Here is a 19,785-nt window from a genome sequence, read left to right as displayed (position 1 = left end):
TCCTCGCAGTGCTTACATCAGCAGCTCCTGTGCCGGCGCTGCAACGATGTTGGATTTAATATTGAAAGCCACCGTGCCGCCGGAGAGTAACGCGCAATGAAGCACAGCAAGATCTGGTTTCAAATGTCCGGTAATAAAGCTACACGATCGACCATTCCGTGTATGACAAACAGTCCCCTCCGTATGACGACGGAACACAGCACTCAAGTACTCATGAACCACCCAACCACAGCAGTCTCTTCACACCGTATTCCATTTTAGCGTACACGCTTGTCATGCGTTGCGCATCTGCCAGGCTGAAAGCGCGCAGTCAACTCAGGGTCCTGTGCATTAGTGGTCCCAAAACATACCTGACGATGTCCTCTTCGGCGATGAAATTATCGCCTTGCGCGCCGCCCGCTTCCACACATGCCTGCCGGATCGTAGACACAATCATGTCTGCTGCCTGCTTGCAATTCGTGGCCCCTGCGAGTTCGTCTGCAGGCTCGATGAAGCTACCTGTGTCGCGACGCGTTCGCGTTGGATCAATGGGCAGCATCTTGAATGCTACAAACGACGAATCGCCTTCGGCGACCGGAACGGCCGCCTTTGACAACAGAGCCGACAACGTAGGTTTGCGCTGGGGTGCCGGAGCGCTCGCTCGTCTTGACAGGCGAGGCGACAGAGGTGGAAGATCCGGCACCAGTGGGGAAGATAGATCGAGACTGTTGCGTATTGAATAGCTTGTGACACGAGTGTCCTGGCCTACATTACGCCAGGTGACGACGAAGCCAGAGTTCTGTTCAGGATCACGACTTGCTTCTTCTAATGGTGACAATATGTAGGCGCCTAGACGTAGTCGAGTCAGCATCTGCCAAATAAGCGAAGGTTATACGGACCTTTTGTAATATCCTCTATATCCTTCAGTGGTACACGGGTATACATCTTTACCTTTTCCAGGGTATAATCATAACTCTGGGGGACATATGAGCAGATATTGGTGCCTCGAACGTGACATAACTTACTATGATATATAGAGCCTTCATGGTCTACAGGCCGTCTTTGAACATTGGGATCGACAATATCGATGCACGGCACTCACCAGCAACAGCACTTTTTCCTCGAACTTATCGCCAACCTTCGTGTTCAGCTCTGTGGGCGAGAACACGGTCCACCCAGACAGCAAGCGCTCTCCTTCGGGTAGCACACGAGACACGCATGTCGCAATGGCATCCGCACGGATCTTCGAGATGCGGATGAGGTCCCTCGGGTCGCTCGATTGCAGCCTGTTCAAGAATTCTGAGAACACGGAAATGGTGCGGTTTCCCAGCATGAAGTCGATGACCGCTTGACTGAACCAGTCAGCGAACGTCGAGGCGTACATCCTGTGATCTATTGAGCGTCATGGTATGTGACGTCCGAGGACATGATTACCTCGCTAGGGAGTTGACTCCGTCGTTCAGCATCCCAGTCAGATCGCGCTTGCCTGTTCTCGTGTAATCACCCTACGAGCGACGTTAGAGCCCGTCATCATATGTTATAGGCGAGACTGGCCTTTAAGGCAGAGGTACCAGCGCTGAGATATCATCAATTACACAGGCGCGAGATGACCGTAAAGATCATTACTTACTATTCACGACTAATTGCATCGCCGTTATTCGCCCAAGCTGGCTTCATGGTCAGCAACATCAAAACATCGAGAGACAAATAGGCCAACCGTCATTGAAGACAATGTCAGTTTCTGTTCGGGTGGCCTTATCCTCTGAAGGGTCAAGCAACGCCACGGCACCAAGTTGACGATCCAGTACATGTCGTGCGAACGCCGACTGCGCCAATGTCAGCCCCGGAGAGCCCTTTGCGGACACGCCTGTCTGTCGCTTACCTCCACCACATTCGTCCGATCCAAGCAGTCGATACAATTGACCCGATATATGCCATGCTGACGCGACATGATAGTGTTGTTCGAGATCCAGAAGTAGCTTGCGGAAGAAGCGAGATCAGTCTGATGATAACAAGGCCCATAAAAACGAAGAGCATACCCTTGGTTTTCGAAAACGCGCTCTAGCTGGGTAATGAGCTTCGAGATGTTCTCGTATCTGCGTTCGTTAGAAAAGCGCTCTAGGAGGGCCAAACCTGACGACTCACTTCATCCCCTTCGTTTCTGTGTGGAAATCGTATGCATGGTACCTGACATATACCGTCACACACCAGACGGAGAACACAAGAATGGAAGCTGCCCACTGTATTTGCTTGTCATCTAGCTCCTTCACATAGTCACGATAGGCGTCAGTGACTTGCGCTTCCTTTCCGTGTTGCTCGGCCAGGTTGACGATGGTCTAGTGGTGACTGTGAATAACAAATCTTCTCAGCCGATGAAACAGGGGGCCGTACATGAGGGCCGTAGACGGGTAGCGTTTTCTTGAAATGCCGGCGGATAGCATCGAGATTTTGGTCATGAGTCCGATCGGGCGCAAGTTGAGGGGCAGGCTTCAGGCTGTACCCTTCTTGCTTCCAGTAAAGAGGGACTAGAGACGTGAGTTGTTTGAGCGCCCGTTTCGGTTGCGAGGAAAGGGCTCTTACTGGATCCGCGAATTTGAACGTGGCTAAATACATTCGAGAAACCCTCACGCTGTGTTTTATGCGATGTAAACGTAGGTGCCGAATACGACCACAAGTCGATGACTCACCTCTACACGCATTATGGTCTCCGTCTCAACAAAGTTGGCTACATTTGCATCGTCGTCTATCCCCCGACGCTGGTATCTCAGACCCGCGCGGTCCCTTGACCTCCTGGACACGACGGCGTAGTCAACGAGAGCTGCATCGCCCTCTTCCGAGGCGACAGGTTCCCGAGGGACGTGGAACGAGGCAATCTGGTAGTAGCCCTGCATGATGGGTAAGACGTAAGGGTGCACCTGTGCGAGACTCGATTAGCCGGCTGTTGGTCACCTCGAGACGCTGTATTACCCCAGCGTCGATGAACGGCCTAGAGAGCCATTCATTCCACCAAAATTGACGATCCACTCTGCGCCACAAAGGCAGAGTCGGCGACGGCTCGGCAAGGACTTCGATCTTCTCGCCGACTGAACTGAGCCTCTTGTTCTCATCTAGAGCATTGAGTTCCTCGAGTAGTGCACTCTGTGTCTTTGCCTTCGCGATCATCTCGTGTTTGTGTTGGAGGGATCTGGTGATATCTGCAATAATTCTGTAGCGTATACGGTACAGTACAAGTAGTTTTGCGTACCGAAAGCATAGGCAAAGTACATGCCGCCCTTCGTGTATTCTCGAATGACCTCGCGTAGGATCTTGTCCTCGAGCTCGCTGCGCTTCTCCTCCTGTGTAGCAGGCGCGGGAGCGGTCGTCTGCAGTATAGATTCTACGACCTGTGCAGGCTCGTCGTTGTTCTCCTTCATCATCTTGTCCAGAGAGAGCCGAGCATGATCCTCGTCTGCGTTTGTTCCCGTCTCGGGATCTTCGTCTGCATCTTGTTGTTCTGACGCGGTCGGTGCTGCAGATGACCGCTTGGGTAGCCGATTCCAGAAAGAGAGACGCGCTGCAAGGGTCTTCGCTACCGACTCGGTGTTCACTGAAAACGTCGATGGAGCTGACGATGCAACAGACGTCACAGATGCGGATGGCGAAGGAGGAGCACCTTCTACTTTCCCCTGCTCATGTTCGTCGAACCCGTGAGACGTATGAGGAGTCATGATCTTGATGTTCGGCTCTGCTGCGAACGTTACGCGAGGAGGGGGTGTCCCTGCGTTGTTGGGAGACATGACTGACTTCGCGGAGAACAGCGTCTCAGCGGGCGTACGTTGTGAGGCACTGAGGAGCTCTGCGTCGACAGAGGGCGTCTCTGGTCGAGACGTGGGAGGGGCGAGGGAAACGCGAGCATCCGTGCTGTTGCGAGCAGCGAGAGAGGATAAGATCGGACGGGCGAGGTCTTCGGTAAGCGGTATGGATGTAATGCCCTTCACGCTGTATACAGTGTGCCTAGGGTCAAACACTAGACTGGTATGAGTGATAGCGTCTCGTGCTATAAGCAAAAGGCTCACGATGTCCGACTTCAGCCCGCGCCGTTACTATGAGCAAGTAGGACGCTAGACAATAATCTCAGTAGCACGCAACACGGTCGGACACGTTGGATACAATACCGGTGAACAAGCTGAGGATCCCCACGATCCCGTACACAACCACGCTTTCCGACCAGTCGATGTGGTCGAATTCCTCTCCGTGCGGTAGCTCCTCCACAGTAGCGTTCTTCCCCCAGGGAATGCAGACGTACGACTCCACATGAGTCTCGCTCAAGAAATGTGGCCTCAGCAGGAGTCCGCGGTCCGTGGCTATGATGGCAATGTGTTCGTGCGGACATGGGTGAGGGAGGGGAGGTAGAACGTATTTCGGCTGCAGGCCCGTCGTGTGCGATCCTCCCGGCGCGGTACTGGCAGGATTCACTGGAGATGCCGGGACGGGATTCTTTGAGGAACCAGCCCTGTTGAACGAGAGCAGCCGTTTCATGACTTGTAGTCAGCAGTCATGAAGTTGTGAGGAAGGAGAGGTGAGAAACGGGAGCACTGCGCGTGAGCCCGCTCCGAGTCGCGAGCACGCGATGACATCAATTAGGCAGCCACCAGTCCGTATAGCGAACCGGAGAAGTTCTGATCAATCTTGTCAGCATCTTGTGTTCCGCTCGGTGTCCATTTGCCACACTCGTGTCTCATCCACACAAGAGGCTGATGCGACGGCGGCTATCCCACTATACATTGAACACAGCACCACGGTGATAAGTTTTATGTTCGTCAGAATACAATGGCTACAATAAACATCCACGGGATACGACAACAGCTACGAATGTCAATCTCAAGCAGGTGGGTTGGCAGAGGAACGGCCCTCCACACGCACACCGTACCCGTAGCCTGCTGTCCCAGTAGGGCCGTTGTAGTGCATCTCCGAGACGTCGTAGTTGCCTGTCGAGTGGGGGTGATGAGCCATATACTGTCTTTGGCGCGAAGCAGGACGTACCAATGAACTTCCATCCTTGTTGCTGGACATGGTACAGGTTGATCGTGTTTCCAGAGAAGGCATCGCGATGGCCCGCGGCGTAGATGCCCCTCCTTCCGAGTTCTTGGGCCTCCTCGTCCGTCAGGTCCCACCGGTATCCTTGGTCCAGGACACCGTATGCGAAAGTGCTACCGGAGCCAACAGAGAAGAGATCGCCTTTGAGCCGCGTGCCATCTGAATCGACGTAGAATATGGCAGGACCCTGTGACCAGATATCAGCGATGGGCAATCTCCACTAGAGGTGATCGAGACGCACCGTCTTGTCCCAGCCACAAATCATGGTGCCCTGACAGTGTGTACATTAGGTTGTAACATGAGAGTTCACGTTACCACGACCTCACCATACTAAGACCCATGCCCTTGTAATTGTAGACAAGGTTGCTCAAGTATTTACTTGCGGCGGCTACTGAGATTCGCTCGCGGTTGCGAAGCTCGTGCAGGCGGCACTGCATACCCAAGTATGTCTCCCAGTATTGACAGTCGGCTAGATTTACATGAGTTGAATTTCGGGAGGACATCGACAGGTGAACATACCGGCTCCACCAGCCATGGTCCCGAGCAGGTACGGGTTGATCTCAATGACTTTCTTGACCGTCCCGGATGCTGAGCACAGACGTCAGTCATTGCACAGCACGAAACAGTCTAAGTACACACCAACGTAGCTCCCAGCAGTAGCTCGTGAATCCACAGCGACGATAACTCCGCCTTGGTATCTGAACGCGAGAGTCGTCGTTCCGTGCTTGATCTTGATTCTGCAGGACGGGTCTGCGTGGTCGTCTGTGTGCAATCTCAAGAATGCCGAGGGCTAGAGGGCTATTATAAAGCAGTCGAGCATACTACCAGGAATGCTACTCACATCCGGAACTGTCGGGACCATGAAGTTGGGCGTGCCATGCGCTATAGTACCAAAGCCGGCCTCAGAGCCCCACATGGAGTCGGAGACGTCTTCCTCATCAGCGACATATTCTTTGATTCTTCGCTGCTCCACTGCAGTCCCGGTGGTCGAGAAGCGATCTGCGAAGGAGTTCATGGCTGGAGGAATAGAGAGACGTGAAGGAGGGGATGACGCGGCCAGACGCGTCGCAAGTCCAAGAGACACGCGTAGGCACGTGCACACGATCGCTCGCGCCGCGTCTACGACATGGGCGTCTAAGGTACCGTATTACTGTAGCGTAGCGTCCGAACATTCTGCTCCTGAGACGACGGTGGTGTCTGCCGACGGGCTGGGAGGACGTAAAGTTAGAGAGATAGCTCCAATTGCATCACTGAGCGCCATTTATAAGCACCACATCGTCTACCATGTCATTCGAAGTGGACGCAGCTCGTTGGTAGTACCAGCCGATGATACTTCTATGCACGGTACCCCTTTGGTGTGTAATATATGAAGACGGCCCGCTCATTGGCATAGTTGCAGTTAAGTATCCCGTACCACTACGCGACCGTCAGCCGTAACCGGCCGAGTAGACGAGTTAGTTGGGCCCCGTTCAAAAAATATGAAAACCCCTAGAATAAGCTGCCGTAAGTGGTGACCGTTGACATGTTGACTGCCTAAGCACGTCCGTCATACAGCGCTGCTTTTTGAAGACTCAATCATGATGCTGAGATATCACGGATCACAGACCCATGTAAGTATTATACTGTACAGGACACTGGGACACCCATAACCGTGACATGGAGTCCCCTATTGCAAGCTACGCACATTTCGATTTTTTGCCTCGGCAAGTCAGTGGCCCGATACAGCCTATACAAGATAAATTATGCAGCGAGAGCAGTACACGACACGAATAAATAATCTGTGCATAGCTTTCGTCAGTATTATGACAGCACAAATTGAGCGAAGTTAGTACGTACATACCTCAAAGGCCCGGCGGAGCAGTCCATGCTTGCATGCAGTATCACGCCCCAGCCATAGCGCGCGTGCTTCCCTTCTTCCGAGTCAATGTTCTACGTTGTTGACACCGGACCCGATCGGAGGTCTCTTCATGGCCCAGGCAAAATTCCAGCGAGTATAGATATGCGTGCGAAGCTCACTCAATTCCGCAGTAGCTTCTCGACACATCTGATCTACACTCTCCGGAAGATATCCTTCGCTATCGGATAGTGATCACCCCCGTCAGGTATAAATGCTCTTCGGATAGTAGTTCGAAAACTCTCACCTCAGAAGCAGAGGGGCCAGGGTGGAGATATACCTCATGCAATTTTCGCGACATAGCTCGGAGAGGACACGCTCTCGTTCGTCATCTGAACCGCAGTCAGTGTCGGGTAATTCACGGGCGAGGAGGAATAGAAGCTACCGTATCTCCAAGGGCCCATGGGAATGAACTCCTTGTGCCAGCAGACGTCCGTCAAACAGTCGATGGCTCGAAGCCACGTCGGACTCATGGACGGCGAATCGATGTTCCCCCCACGGTTCTTCATCGCGTTATAGGTGGCGAAGAACACCTTGTGAAGCCAAGAAGTACCAGGTGCATCTGGATCCGTGAAGGCCATTGGCCTCTGGTTTTCATCATACAGCTGTTGCTCGCCGTCCGCTAGAAGCAATACACCACCAGGCCGCAGGGTTCCCGCTAGCTCACGAAGTAGCCCAGGAAAATCGCGGATCTTTTAAGACGGAAGATTAGTGCGTGCGGGAGAAGGCGGTCGAAACAGACTATACCCCTGCCGAAATCGCGCGAGCGTGTACGACATCGAAGGAATCGATGTAATGGAGAAACCCAAGGTTCGCCTGAAGATGTTCAGTATGCCACACCGTTGTTCACATGATGAACCTACATCGTCAATTTCGAACCTAAGAGACGTTCAATGGTCTGTTCAAGGCCTAGAATGCGTCAATTCTCACCGGCAGTTGCTAGGTTGTTTACTATGAAAAGATATGAGGACATGCAGAGGGCAGCTGACTACTGCACATACCCGTCTATTCTCGGTGGCGCCAGGTCAATGCCAACCACGTCGCAATGGGGAAATTCTCGGGCCATGTCTACTGCCCTGTGCGAATTGTAGGATCAGGTACATGCATACAAGGAGTATCGAGAACTCGCCAGCTCCCACTCCCAGTACCGACGTCCAATATTGTAGGCCGACGGTCGGGGCGCGGTCTCAAGGCTCGCCACACTAATTCTGGGGCAGGATACAGCCGCCCAAGGATTAGGGTGTATTGATGATGCTGAACGTCTAGGCGTCTATGCTCTTCATGATCCTGATATGACAGGCCATCAACGTTATCCAGACAAGAGCATGCGAGATGGCTCTCACCGCAGGGAGGAAGTATGTCTGCGATGTTGTCAGCGCAAGGTACGAAACGCCTTGCATGGCACTCACATCATTCTGACTGTTCAATATACGCCCGTACATGGTACGTAGCTGAAGGGGGGGCTGTTCACATTCGTGTTTCGGTAGGGAACGTCAGACGTACCATGAACCTCTCGTCTACCGATGAGCTGAAGGAGTAAAGAGAAGGTGCGGGACTGCCCGTCCGCACATCAGACATTGTTGATTCGGTATCGTCGTCGTAGTCCTCGGGAGCGTTCGAGACCATGTCAATCGCAGCCGTGTGTATGTACACTGGAAGGGCCAAATGGGTGAGTGTCCGCATGATCTTGGAGCAGAGGACCTCCGAAGTTATATAGTCCGGAAGGACCTTGTTAGCGACTCAGGATACGTACATTGTTGATGAGTACTCGAGTGCCACTGGGTGCCGGGTCCGTCTAACTTGATACCAGAGCCTATCAACGACTTCTACATGTCGAAACCGAGCAGAAGAGCGCGCTTGGATGGGAGAAAGGCGTGTGTAGTGCGAAGATGCTGCTGGGAAACAGGCCGGGTCGGGCTTGGTACGAAACTGAAGCACTTCTGTGACTCGATGGCTAGCCCGGCTCGAACTCAGATAAGACTGTTCTCGGACAATTTGAGTTTGCCCAAATCTCCGTTCTCCGTCGACGGGTCGCGTTCAGTGATGTTTTGATGGGTGATTTGGCCTAAGCCAACAGTGCAGGACAGGACACTGGCAGCGGGCGGTCGGTGGCGTTGACCCGGGAGGCCTTCTCCCTTGCAGCGTCGTTGCCACCCACCAGGACCTCGGCGTGTTGTCACCGGCTGTTCCCCTGCTCGACGTTCACATGAGACGACCCGGGCCCAAAACAGGACGCGTCGAGTGTCGGCGGAGACGCGTCGATGACTCAGCAGCTCAAATGGTGATCGCCTCGAGGCGCTGGTGCGCGATCGTCTTCCGCCGCTTGCAGCTTGACCTTGAACAAATCCGTGACATCTGCTCTTCTCTCTCGACTCTTCTCGCTCCATCACCATGTCCGGCATCTGCAGAGCACGTCTGGCCGAAGAACGCAAACAGTGGCGCAAGGACCATCCATTCGTACGCGGGGATAAGTTTGAGTGGCCTCGGGTGAAGTCTGACTGCGCGATGGTCTGCAGGGGTTCTACGCCAAGCCGGCGAAAGCGGCGGATGGATCCATGAACCTGCTAGAGTGGGAGGTTGGAATCCCGGGTAAACAGGGGGTATGTTCCTATATGATTGCCCACCCAGCAAGACTTTTGAGACGGTATTTCTCGGATGGATGCAGACGCCTTGGGAAGGGGGGGTATATAAACTCATGATGATCTTCCCGGAAGGTGCTTGAGCTTTTACGTCGGCGGTGATGCGCGAACTCACAGTAGATCCCAGACTACCCGTCAAAGCCGCCAAAATGTAAGTATCGCTCGTCTCGGGAGAGGACGCGGACGCTCACCTGATGCAGGCAAGTTCACTCCACCACTCTTCCATCCTAACGTCTACCCTTCTGGCACCGTCTGTCTATCGATTCTCGATGAAGAGAAGTCATGGAAGCCCGCCATCACCATCAAGCAGGTACGTCTTTACCTCCACGGGCGGCGAGCCATCGCTCATGTTTGCCTAGGTGCTGTTGGGGATTCAGGACCTGTTGAACGACCCCAACGTGAACGATCCTGCACAAAGTGATGCCTACACGATGTTTAAGTGCGTATTTGCTTCGTATGATCCTCTGGTTCGCTCAATTGGACATGTATTCCCAAAGGAATGACAGAGTTGCCTACGAGTACGTGCTTCGGCTTCGGCTTCTCATGATGAAAGATTGATTCCATTCACATAGGCGGAGAGTGAGGCAGCAGGCCCGAGAGAATATACCCAAGTAGTAACAGCATGCAGAATTTTGCCTTCGCTGTGTATTTTGCCTCGTACTTATCTTGCTGGTGTATATTCATAGGGTTTCATTGGTCTCGTCTGCACTCTGATGATGGCCGACAAACTGGCGAAGCCGAATACTGTAGTGCGGTCTGTGTTCTCAAAGCTCAGGACGCAGCATGCATAGCTCAGAAGTACATCTACTATACATGTCTAACCGGGTTTGTGCAGATTCGAGCAAAGGCCCATCAAGTCGACTAAACCATCAGCTTGTCGATAGCCAGCTTGATTGTCTGGATTTGGCTTGAAAGTTCCTTGTTTTCGTTCGTCGTGATGCTAGCAGCGATCACAGGCCTCGAAACACCGCAGGCACGACCCAGAGCCGCCTTCGATGCCACGAAGACGTAGGGGACGTTCTGTAGACACAATTCAGCAGAAAGAACTCGGCTCTGATCGAGAGGTCATACCTTCTCCTCGCACAGCAGAGGCAGGTGAAGCAAGATCTCCAGAGGCTCCGTATCAGCCGTCAGGATGATGACCTCTGAGATACCTCGATTGAGAGTCTTGGTGGCTGTAGCATGTAGTGTGAGACAGCGCTGCGTAAATCTATGTCGTCCACGCACCTTCGTTAGCACCCTTCTTGAGCTGCTTGAATTGTGAAGCTCTCTCAACCACATCGAGGATCTAAAATATGCGGTCAGAGAGTAGCAGCAGGATGTATGCGGAGGCAGACTTACCTGGTCGTTGAGCTGGGCATTAGCCATGGGCCATGCTTTGGGACGAGATGACGGGTCAGACATCTTTGGTGGTGGTTGGTTTTGCGTACGACCTCACTTCCTCGGATCCTTGGTCGGCAAACTGTTCAGTGGACTGCGCAAGCAAGTTGGAAGAAAGCAGGCGCGAAAAAGCAGGCCAAATTCTTGCAGCGCGGTCACGTGAGGCGTGATGGTGGAACAGCCTGGGCGCTTGCATGACGCTCTCCTCGCCTCCGCCATATTCCTTGTCTGATTCTCGACGGACGGCTGCACGCGATATCCATCGTGGAGTCCAGCAAGAATCGCTCAGACTTGGAATTACCAGAGTGAGATCAATACGTCTTGTCTACTAGCTCAATCCTTCCATCTTGCTCACGTACCACGATCATGGATGCTCCTCCGCCGATCCTCAATGTCCATACCCCTGTGTCGTCCTTCTCAATAGTCCACACAAGTAAGTCGACCACAAAGCAGCAAGCAATCATTCTTACAGCTGGGTACTGCAGATGATGATACCCTCGAAAACTTGTTTGAGAAGCTCACCACTAAGACCCTCGTTGAATTCACCGGTCGGCGAGTCAGGCCAGGCTGGGTGAAGTACTCGTGGAATGATAGTATTTGGAACCTTGATGACGGTGCGTCCTCTAGGATTTTTTCAGGTCAGATACTCACCAGCTTGCAGACTCCGATTATACTATCTTCATGTGGCGACACAAGTCTGCTACGCCTGAGAGTAGTCAATCGCCGGTTCTATATGTGCGGAACCCAGACGAACCCCTGCCTGCACGGCCAGCATACCGGAATCCGTCGTTCTACATGTTCCGTAACAAGGCTTCTGGGCCATCCCCCCCGCTTTCAGCCAGAGGGTCTACGAAGTCCAACAAACAACCCCGGAAAGCCTCGGAAGCCGCGAAGGCTAAGGAGCAGCCGCCGAAACACAAGCGTGAATTCGAGCAGTTCCATAATGAGAACGGGGTGCGGACTATCATGGGTGGCATCGGACCTGCGAAGAACGGTGCGCAGTATGCAGTCGCTGGTCCTGAGTCGTACTGACTTGAAGCTCAGTCCGCATGTTGCTCAAAGCCGGATATCGGCATGTATACATATCGCGAAAGTTCGCCATTAAGCATGGTTTTATACCAGCGGATGCTGCCCCTGGCCATTATGGCTACGGCGGATTGGTTAAGTACGTACACTATCTAGAGTTGGCATCGACTTGTGCTGATACAATGTCCAGCATCGGCAAATGGCCAGTCACCGTCGGCCGTGCGAAGACTATGCATAGTGTCTACCTCTCTGAGGAGTCTCACTTCGACGTGGTGTTGGGTCGCTCTTTCATCGAGTTGCGCCAAGTAAAGTTCGATTCCGTGGACGCGACAGACGTTGTCTGCGGGGATACGGGAGAGAAAATTGACTGTGAACTGATCATTTTGAAGGACGGAAAGGGGCAAATCGTCACTGTCACCTAATTTACACGGGGATCGTTCGTTCCGATTTGCTTTGCAATTTGACAGAAGTGGCCATGGGCTGCTGGTCAGCCGGACAGTATGTAGTATTGCATATGATTTTTGTTTCATGACGGACTAGTGTATATATGCCACCCCTTCCAATCCATGTCTGGACGTTTTTCTAGCTAAGACTCCTGACAACTTCACTGCAAGCCGTTGAGCACTGGAACACGAACTCGAGCACCGTCGGGGCAGAGCGAGAGCGCGCCAGATTGAGTCGGCTGTGGTGGTAGCGCCACCGTGCACGTGCTTTTCTCTTGCGCGTAGGACTGAGACTCGGACCTCGACGGTCGTCGGTCGGTATCAGTGTCACCTCTCACTTCATGGCCTCCCTGAGCCAGCTGCTCAGGCCGCTCCCTGCAGCGCGCAGAGCCTACTCCGTCTTCTCCAAACCGGGAGGAGGACGCTACTTCAACTCGGCCAAGCCTCCAAAGGTCTCGCCCGGGACGAGCAAGGGCAAGGCCGACGTATCAAGCCCGTCGAGCGAGGCGGTATCCGCGAAGGATCATTCCTCATCTCAGCAGCATGGCTCGCCGCTAGCCACGGAGGGCTTGACGTCGCCCATCCGTTCAGCTTTGATGACACCCATCCATCCTGTATTCAACCCGCAAGACCTCAAGCTCCATCAATTCTTCTCCTTGCATCGACCTCTCCTCCTTGCCTCTCAACCAGCATCCACCATCTTCGAGTCGTCACCACTACCGCTTGAGGCCTCGCTTAAGTCAAGCTCGACGTCTGTGGATGGCTTCGCTGAACCGCCTGAAGTCTCCGCTGAGGATGACGCGGACACCGCGCGGCAGCTTGCGAGAGCCATGGTGGTGAACAGGATTGGGGCGTCGATGACATGGGAGCAGGCATTGCAGCGCCTTGGGTTGGATGTGACCAAAGGGCGAGCGGAGGAGGTCAAGCTGGCTGAGGCCGAGTTTGGGGTGTACCTGGATAGTACGAAGCGGAAGCGGAGGAAGAAGATGAGGACACACAAGTGAGTCACCGTCCTAACTACGTGTTGTAGGATGATGCTGAATTAATTATCAGACTTAAGAAGCGCAGACGGGTATGATCAACCTTATATTCTTTCGGGCCATACCCGTATTAACGAGCCATTTGTTCTAGTTGACGCGTATGAAGAACCGGCATCTCAAGTGATCGCGATAGTGGTTCGGACAATCCTATTGCAGTGCCATTATCATAATGGAGTCGCCTCCTCTTCAATGATCAGTTGACTATTTTACTTCCCGCTCATGCTCGTTCGATTCAGCAATGCCCTATGCCGTATGAGGTTCGAAACTGATCCCTTGCGAGCAGTGATCCATCGTAAGCCATGTCCCGTCCTCTGATTCTGAACACTTGGCTACGAGACTGGTCGTTGAAAGGTGAGTTTGATGCACATGATATTGACGAGAGGGCCCTCACGGTTTTTGGTATCGAATCGGTTCCTTGCTTTCGATCTGCCGGTGACAGCGGACGCTGGTCAGTGCAGTCGCTGCCAACCTTCCGCTCGCCCGTTCTTGCTACTGAGGATGAAACAATTCTGCTGCTGCCCCAGTCGATTATCTGACGACCTCTGGCGCCGTAGAAGAACTCGCAACCCGGTTCCTGCGGTGATTGTACCGCTATTGGTGAGTGTAGAGACTCAGTACGGTCTACAGGGCAGGACAATACTGCTGTCAATACGAGAGTGACAGTGAGAAGCCAAATCTTCGGGACGCGCAGCGTGTACGATCATTTAGAGCGGACAATAGGTAATTGGTTGATGGGCCACTCCTTCGTCGATAGCTTCCTCACCTTCATTAGAGTCAAGGATTGGAACCGCAATGACTCAATATGTCACACTCCGTATTAACCACCGGTACCCTGCCTCTTTGTCCGAAGCTCGATCGAGGACAATGCCACTGCCTCAACTTCCTACACAGCAACTGCGCCATCCTCCGCATTTCACCGGGAATCGTGACCAACGTCACTACGTTTATCACTGGTAAGTAGAAACTCTATGTGCGCTTGATCACTGGGGTCCTTCGTTGCCGATCAGGTGTGTAAGGAAATATGCATCTGTTCACGGCATTCAAAGTTCACATAGACAATACTCGTCGGTCACCATTGTTGACATCACATTGGTTGCATCAAGCTTGCCAGAACCACTGGAGTTTGTTCATGGTACCTGCCAGTTGAGCGAACACAGCCGTCTTGGGCGGTGTTAAGCGCCGGTATATGTAGGTGTCTCCTGCCTTTTTAGTGCGATTTTGACTTCGTACTCTCCGTCACAGAACATCGGCAATATGTGCGAAGACGTCCGCCGCTCGATAATCAGCATGTACGGCATCTTTCGGACGATACCGCGCAAGGTACCGCTTACCATACTCAGAGTCCTCCACAGCTCTCGCATATGACCCAAAAGACTGTCCGCCCTCTCTATCCTCCTTCCATAATGTCTCGAAGACGACGACGTCCAATCCAGTGTGCACCCATTTAGGCAGTCGGCGGCGGGCTACAAAAGCCGAGCAATTCCTTCGAACATACCAGACCCACCATCTCCAACAAGCCAAGACTTCGCTGTGCAGCCCCAGCTCAGGACGCGTATACCGGATAGATGCCGCAACCATCGCCCTTCACCACACCCCGCTCTCAACCGATCCCCTTTCCGTCTTCCGCTGCATCACACGCTCGCGACCCGTGGAACGCGTTCCGAGAAGGTTCGAGCTCCAGCTCAAGCGCACAATCCATGTCCTCACGCGGCTCGTCAGACATGGTCTTCCATATGGACCCGGAGTCCACGACACCAGGGAGGCGACCGTACTATCAACCGTACGGTGGGGGTCATGCGCCAGCATACCTCCCGCAAACCAGCGCTGCGCCACCGCCCTTCCCGAATATGAGCACGCGGTGTAGTGGTTGTAGCCGCCAATTCATTCCGCGCTCGGATGTCGCTGCCAGGTTGAGGTTGTGTGAATACTGCCGTGCCCCGCCTCGGGCACCGGTACAACACGCTGCCCCAATGGACCGTGGAAGACAGTATACCGAACGGTCACGACGCGAACATCGGCCACGTTATGCTTCTGTAACAAGCGACGTGGCTCTGTATGCCCCTAATAGTAGCAATACAAGGCGGCAAGACCGACATAAGGGGATACGCCCGACGGGGCCCGCGCCTGCGGCACAGCCCGTTGGTACTGGTCCGTCATTGCGTTTCTCTTGTTTTTTCTTTGCCAACTCAACAACACCCAGACACCACGGTCATGGGCCGGTTCTTCCCTGCCGCTCTGGCAGAGACGTCTAACGACGCCCTGCTGGAGAGTCTGGGGGAGGCGCGCCCAACCAGCGCCCCGCACTCCGTCGTCCCTCGATCGAGCGCAATGCGTCGCTCAGTATGGAGCCGCCGGTAACAGCCTGAGTGCCAATCCAACATCCTTGGACGGAACTGGCGGAGGAAATGGGCACCACGGTCGTGCGTGCGACCTCCACAATGGAGTAGAGTAGTGCTGATTACCCATCGTGCAAGTAGCCATGCGGCCGGCCCACACGGACTTTTCAATTCCCTTCAGTTCCTGCATCCTAACATCCCCGTGCCCTACCCTCCCCCCCCCCAACAACGATGTAGTCATAAAACGCATTCAGCTTAGTAGCACACTTCCGTCGGACATGATACGATCTAATGTATTGGCACAGTACAGCATTGCATGTATTACGATACTCGGTTCACATATATAGCCAATGGCGAGCAACCAAAACATCCTGAGGGGTCTACATAAATACAACAGTATGGAGTCGAGATCTACAGTAGTCTAGGTTTCCACGCGTTCTATGGTAATGCGCCGGTCAAGCAAAGGCTGTACGAGGAACGGATACCGGATGTCGCTCGAAATTCCGCTCCAGTCGCCATAGAGCAGTACCTTCTTCACAGCAGGGAAGCAAGGGCAACACAGCATCGCGAAGTGAGATTGCATGCGCCCCCAGTATCCCGAGCTCTCCGGCGAGATCATCATGTTCGGCTGAGCGTGCAAGCCGACTGTAGTGAGGAGAGGAAATGTGTCCTTTTCGTCGTCGAAGGTAGGGATGGCGGTGAAGTGGATGTAGTAATTGAGTTCCGTGATGTGGGGACACCCGCGGAGGATGAAGGATAGCCAGTCGTGAACGAAGTAGCTCAGGTAGTGCCCGAGCTCAATGGTGCGGATCTGCTCGCCAAAGGACTCCCAGAACATCGACAGCACGGCGACGTCCTCCACAGTATCTATGATGATGTGCTGCAGAGCAGGCATAGACCATCCACAGGTCTGCCTCACGAGCGCCGCGTTCAGGCGGAGGAAACGGAGGGTCGTGAGGGACGAAAGCGTGATGGCGGTGCCGTTCACGGACAGCGACGAGAAGCGGACGTACCCGCCCAGGGAGAGGTACTGCACGTTCGGTGCTTTCTGGAGGACGTCTCCGAGCAGGTTGATGCCTCCAGAGCGAGCAGCCTCGTTGACGTGCCACCAGTCGACCCGCTTCAGCGAGGGCATCGCAGGGCACTCGGCAGCGAACTCGAAGCGCGTGTCGACGTCTCTCCGGGTCGGACCCTTGCGCACCAACACCTCGAGGTGCGGGCACTGCTCGAGCATCTTGTTCGCCTCGAGAGGGCGAGGGCTCACCGTCGCCGAGCTCATATACGGGAGGCTTGCACGGCGCACCCACCGCCCGCACCCCGACCCGTCCCCCAGAAGCGAGCTCATTTTCTCCGGGCACTCTATCCAGACGTCCTCGAAGAGCAGGTCGAGGGCCCACGCTCGCCACTGCTTGCAAACCTGGACGAGCGCGGACTTCGTCTTCTTCGTCACGGACTCGTCCTCGGCCTCTAGCGGTATGGTCTGGAACGGGCTGTACGAAACGACATAGAGGCGTGTCGTCAACGGTGAGAGTGTCGAGAGTCGAAAGATGTGGAGCCAGAGCTCGACTGGCAAGGACGGTTGTGGGCCAGAGGAAGACATTGCACCAGGGAGGATGGAAGGTAGTGAGGCTGAGACGGCGGTGGCGCGCCTATATAGCTCTAGTCGAGTGTAATACTGGCGGTGGACTGACTGCTGCTGGGACACGACCAGACAACAGGTTTTGTACCACCGCAACGGCTTTCTGCAATACCCGGAGCTGTACTCTAGCTATGGCTGGAACCGCCAAACTCTGACCCCTCCCTGCCTTCGACGGTCTCCCTCCCACCCAGACTCCATCTTCCAGACCTCTCGGTACCTCTTACTTTCCAAAGTGGACTGTACCTCGCCATCATGCAACAGCGCTCCGAACATCACTAGGTATTCAGGCCACTCGTGTTTCCAATCTCCGTGGTCGGGGAGGGTCGCTCCGGGAGGAGTAGACGGCATCGGTGACGCAGGAAAAGCCGGATCGACCGAGCCTGGGAACCGAGTGCGCAGGTAGTTTGCCGGAGACTCATAGAAGATGTCAGTCTGGTCCCTGTATGAAGTCAAATTTTGGCCTCTAGAACACAGTCGATCGGCACGGGCAAGACCTATGAGAGACGAGGCATACGCACGTTATGGGAGGCTCGCAGCCGAGAGCCCAGAGTCTTCCCGGGCTGGCCAGATCCGGCCTGTGCAGATACGCCTGCCACGGAGTGGAGTGGCAAGGCATCAAAAAGCCCACAGAATGCAGTTCCTCGGATGGCAAGTCTCCCAGGTAATGCACGACTTCGATTTGGCTTTGCGAATGGAAGAGCACGACGTATACAGCCAGTGGCAACGTGGTAAGGAGCAGTGCTCGGTGAGACTTCCGGATGGAGACGGCCGCCGGACGACCTGAGCTACGCGGCGTTACGTCCACGAGTGACTTGGCAGCGAGTATGTGCATCAGAGGAAGGAGTGGGTGGATGAACCGCCACTCTTTGTGGCCTGCAAGTGAGTACACGCCAATCGTCCAGCCGATCAGTCCCAGCAGCACCTTCAAAGCGGGGTTCGGGGACCACATTGCCAACCAGGCGCCATGTAGAACGAACGGGAGAGCCGAGGTGCAGAGGATGGGGATTGCCTGCGAGAAGTAGTAATGCCACTGGCTGATTCCGTAGAACAACGAAACCGAAGAGAGATTCGTGCGCAAGAAGTTCAGCGGGGTGCATGTCGGAGAGCCATAGTATGCGGAGTCTAGGAGGAAGACAGCCAGAGTCACAAGCAAGCTAGAGCAGTGTCATTGAACAATTGCGTTTCGCTTCGGCGGTATGTCTCACCCTACGACTGCAACGTTGAGGAGCAGAGAGGCCAAATGACGCGGCTGGCGACGAAGCCGCCAGAGAAGCAGGCCTGACATGTAGACCCAGATGACAGCGTTGGTGGGCCGGACTGCACAAGCCAAAGCAGCAGTGGCCAGAAATCGTCGTATGTCTTGTCTGCATCACCTCATGAGCAGCGTGTCTGCGTTTGCAGAGAATTCTTACTTGCCTCTTGGGTGGAGTGGTTGTATCCCAGGGATAGTGGCTGAGTGCGACGGTGGTTAGGGTGGTTTCCAAGGAGTTGGAGAGCGAACGTGACAGCGAGAGTACGTGGAAGAACGATGTGAGTGACAGGAAGAGCTAAGTGAACGGGTCATTGAGTGGCAAAGAACGAGCTGCTGAAATACGCACCACCGTAGGAGCGTACTGAGGCCCTATAATCTTACGGGCCAACTCATCCACATAGACATCGGTTCCTGCGGCTAAGATGCCATGCAGAACTTTGGGAGCCCATATCTGCAACCTGTGATGAGTATGGAGATCTGACTGAATAGCTGGGAGGTGGGCTTACTAAGAGCTTGGTGGCATCAAGGCCACCGAGTCCAAGAGCCCAATAAACGGGAACATTTAGGGCGGGGTAGATGATACTCCGAATTGGTTGGGCGGTAAGCCATTCCCAAGTGAGATTGCCATAGCCAAAGACAAGGTGATGTGCGACCTCGAGAGACTGGAAGTATTCGTCAGGTTGAAAGAATGTACGTGTCAGAAGTGCGACAGAGACTCGAACAGCTAGAGCGATGGCAGTAGAGATTTGCATATGGTCAACTTCATCGGCCAGGCTCCAGCTCATCCGTAGTCTGCTTCAACTAAGGGGTCGAATACCGCTCGACTCCTTAGCGGAGTTACATAAGCACTTCGATCTCCGCAGCGCGTGTGTAAATCTCGTCGCGCGCGACGCGTCGCCGTTAGGCTCGACGCGTTCCCCTATACTATCCTCGCTTCGTCGCTCTCTACCCTTCATGTACCGTAGCCGTCGATAATCAATGGAGACTCGGCTTTGCGCGGGGACGCTACACACTCATGTACACAATTCAGCTCACCCAAGGGTCTCGCGTTCTGCCGCAACATCGCCTCGAAGAGCCTCCC

The 19,785-nt window shown here is 54.1% G+C and overlaps 10 protein-coding genes across 10 annotated transcripts; 4 read left to right on the top strand and 6 right to left on the bottom strand.

Moving 5' to 3' along the window:
- Window positions 1-87: 87 nt before the first annotated feature.
- Window positions 88-4,580, bottom strand: C8Q71DRAFT_736317 (SacI homology domain-containing protein). Its single transcript, XM_047922543.1, has 20 exons — window positions 4,134-4,580; window positions 4,035-4,079; window positions 3,224-3,985; window positions 2,947-3,173; window positions 2,667-2,894; window positions 2,560-2,608; window positions 2,371-2,504; window positions 2,221-2,315; window positions 2,125-2,166; window positions 2,019-2,075; window positions 1,862-1,958; window positions 1,697-1,805; window positions 1,610-1,646; window positions 1,534-1,555; window positions 1,414-1,484; window positions 1,082-1,364; window positions 1,005-1,028; window positions 879-954; window positions 351-828; window positions 88-296 (listed from the first exon to the last, which is right to left on the bottom strand). The coding sequence occupies exons 1-20, from the start codon at window positions 4,495-4,497 to the stop codon at window positions 212-214; spliced, it is 3,285 nt and encodes a 1,094-aa protein (XP_047784236.1). The 5' UTR covers window positions 4,498-4,580; the 3' UTR covers window positions 88-211.
- A 102-nt stretch (window positions 4,581-4,682) lies between these two features.
- On the bottom strand, window positions 4,683-6,206 carry C8Q71DRAFT_736315 (N-terminal nucleophile aminohydrolase). The gene is made up of 7 exons (XM_047922542.1): window positions 5,897-6,206; window positions 5,695-5,845; window positions 5,575-5,643; window positions 5,382-5,524; window positions 5,297-5,326; window positions 5,002-5,242; window positions 4,683-4,946 (listed from the first exon to the last, which is right to left on the bottom strand). The coding sequence occupies exons 1-7, from the start codon at window positions 6,068-6,070 to the stop codon at window positions 4,840-4,842; spliced, it is 915 nt and encodes a 304-aa protein (XP_047784235.1). The 5' UTR covers window positions 6,071-6,206; the 3' UTR covers window positions 4,683-4,839.
- Window positions 6,207-6,613: 407 nt separating this feature from the next.
- On the bottom strand, window positions 6,614-8,797 carry C8Q71DRAFT_238817 (S-adenosyl-L-methionine-dependent methyltransferase). The gene is made up of 13 exons (XM_047917216.1): window positions 8,703-8,797; window positions 8,453-8,601; window positions 8,359-8,412; window positions 8,293-8,310; window positions 8,079-8,236; window positions 7,951-8,025; window positions 7,880-7,900; window positions 7,813-7,828; window positions 7,697-7,765; window positions 7,335-7,641; window positions 7,197-7,281; window positions 6,896-7,130; window positions 6,614-6,833 (listed from the first exon to the last, which is right to left on the bottom strand). Exons 2-12 carry the CDS (start codon window positions 8,573-8,575, stop codon window positions 6,977-6,979), a joined length of 1,080 nt encoding a protein of 359 aa, XP_047784234.1. The 5' UTR covers window positions 8,576-8,601; window positions 8,703-8,797; the 3' UTR covers window positions 6,614-6,833; window positions 6,896-6,976.
- Window positions 8,798-9,171: 374 nt separating this feature from the next.
- C8Q71DRAFT_238645 (ubiquitin-conjugating enzyme 9) lies at window positions 9,172-10,428 on the top strand. Its single transcript, XM_047917215.1, has 8 exons — window positions 9,172-9,406; window positions 9,466-9,549; window positions 9,615-9,663; window positions 9,716-9,739; window positions 9,789-9,898; window positions 9,948-10,027; window positions 10,086-10,106; window positions 10,161-10,428. Exons 1-8 carry the CDS (start codon window positions 9,341-9,343, stop codon window positions 10,201-10,203), a joined length of 477 nt encoding a protein of 158 aa, XP_047784233.1. The 5' UTR covers window positions 9,172-9,340; the 3' UTR covers window positions 10,204-10,428.
- A 21-nt stretch (window positions 10,429-10,449) lies between these two features.
- C8Q71DRAFT_698536 (NHP2/L7aE family protein) lies at window positions 10,450-10,992 on the bottom strand (the record flags this gene model as incomplete). Its single annotated transcript, XM_047920027.1, has 4 exons — window positions 10,450-10,608; window positions 10,660-10,763; window positions 10,816-10,876; window positions 10,930-10,992. 4 exons carry the CDS (start codon window positions 10,990-10,992, stop codon window positions 10,450-10,452), a joined length of 387 nt encoding a protein of 128 aa, XP_047784232.1.
- A 342-nt stretch (window positions 10,993-11,334) lies between these two features.
- On the top strand, window positions 11,335-12,416 carry C8Q71DRAFT_853670 (uncharacterized protein; the record flags this gene model as incomplete). Its single annotated transcript, XM_047926966.1, has 5 exons — window positions 11,335-11,401; window positions 11,454-11,582; window positions 11,630-11,962; window positions 12,013-12,133; window positions 12,185-12,416. 5 exons carry the CDS (start codon window positions 11,335-11,337, stop codon window positions 12,414-12,416), a joined length of 882 nt encoding a protein of 293 aa, XP_047784231.1.
- A 181-nt stretch (window positions 12,417-12,597) lies between these two features.
- On the top strand, window positions 12,598-13,676 carry C8Q71DRAFT_238865 (uncharacterized protein). Its single transcript, XM_047917217.1, has 2 exons — window positions 12,598-13,437; window positions 13,491-13,676. Exons 1-2 carry the CDS (start codon window positions 12,779-12,781, stop codon window positions 13,513-13,515), a joined length of 684 nt encoding a protein of 227 aa, XP_047784230.1. The 5' UTR covers window positions 12,598-12,778; the 3' UTR covers window positions 13,516-13,676.
- Window positions 13,677-14,614: 938 nt separating this feature from the next.
- Window positions 14,615-16,063, top strand: C8Q71DRAFT_239191 (uncharacterized protein). The gene is made up of 4 exons (XM_047917218.1): window positions 14,615-14,766; window positions 14,818-15,625; window positions 15,678-15,897; window positions 15,955-16,063. The coding sequence occupies exons 2-3, from the start codon at window positions 15,043-15,045 to the stop codon at window positions 15,833-15,835; spliced, it is 741 nt and encodes a 246-aa protein (XP_047784229.1). The 5' UTR covers window positions 14,615-14,766; window positions 14,818-15,042; the 3' UTR covers window positions 15,836-15,897; window positions 15,955-16,063.
- Window positions 16,064-17,664, bottom strand: C8Q71DRAFT_238639 (uncharacterized protein). Its single transcript, XM_047917214.1, has one exon. It carries the CDS (start codon window positions 17,411-17,413, stop codon window positions 16,235-16,237), a length of 1,179 nt encoding a protein of 392 aa, XP_047784228.1. The 5' UTR covers window positions 17,414-17,664; the 3' UTR covers window positions 16,064-16,234.
- Window positions 17,502-19,501, bottom strand: C8Q71DRAFT_736257 (Alg9-like mannosyltransferase family-domain-containing protein). Its single transcript, XM_047922541.1, has 6 exons — window positions 19,211-19,501; window positions 19,051-19,155; window positions 18,869-18,999; window positions 18,658-18,816; window positions 17,971-18,606; window positions 17,502-17,915 (listed from the first exon to the last, which is right to left on the bottom strand). Exons 1-6 carry the CDS (start codon window positions 19,487-19,489, stop codon window positions 17,582-17,584), a joined length of 1,644 nt encoding a protein of 547 aa, XP_047784227.1. The 5' UTR covers window positions 19,490-19,501; the 3' UTR covers window positions 17,502-17,581.
- Window positions 19,502-19,785: the final 284 nt, after the last annotated feature.

This window comes from Rhodofomes roseus, assembly GCF_022264815.1.
Source record: "Rhodofomes roseus strain CIRM-BRFM 1785 chromosome Unknown C8Q71scaffold_2, whole genome shotgun sequence".
Taxonomy (NCBI): domain Eukaryota; kingdom Fungi; phylum Basidiomycota; class Agaricomycetes; order Polyporales; family Fomitopsidaceae; genus Rhodofomes; species Rhodofomes roseus.
Note: the sequence above shows the minus strand (reverse complement) of the source record. Positions and strands in the feature narration are given on the sequence as shown.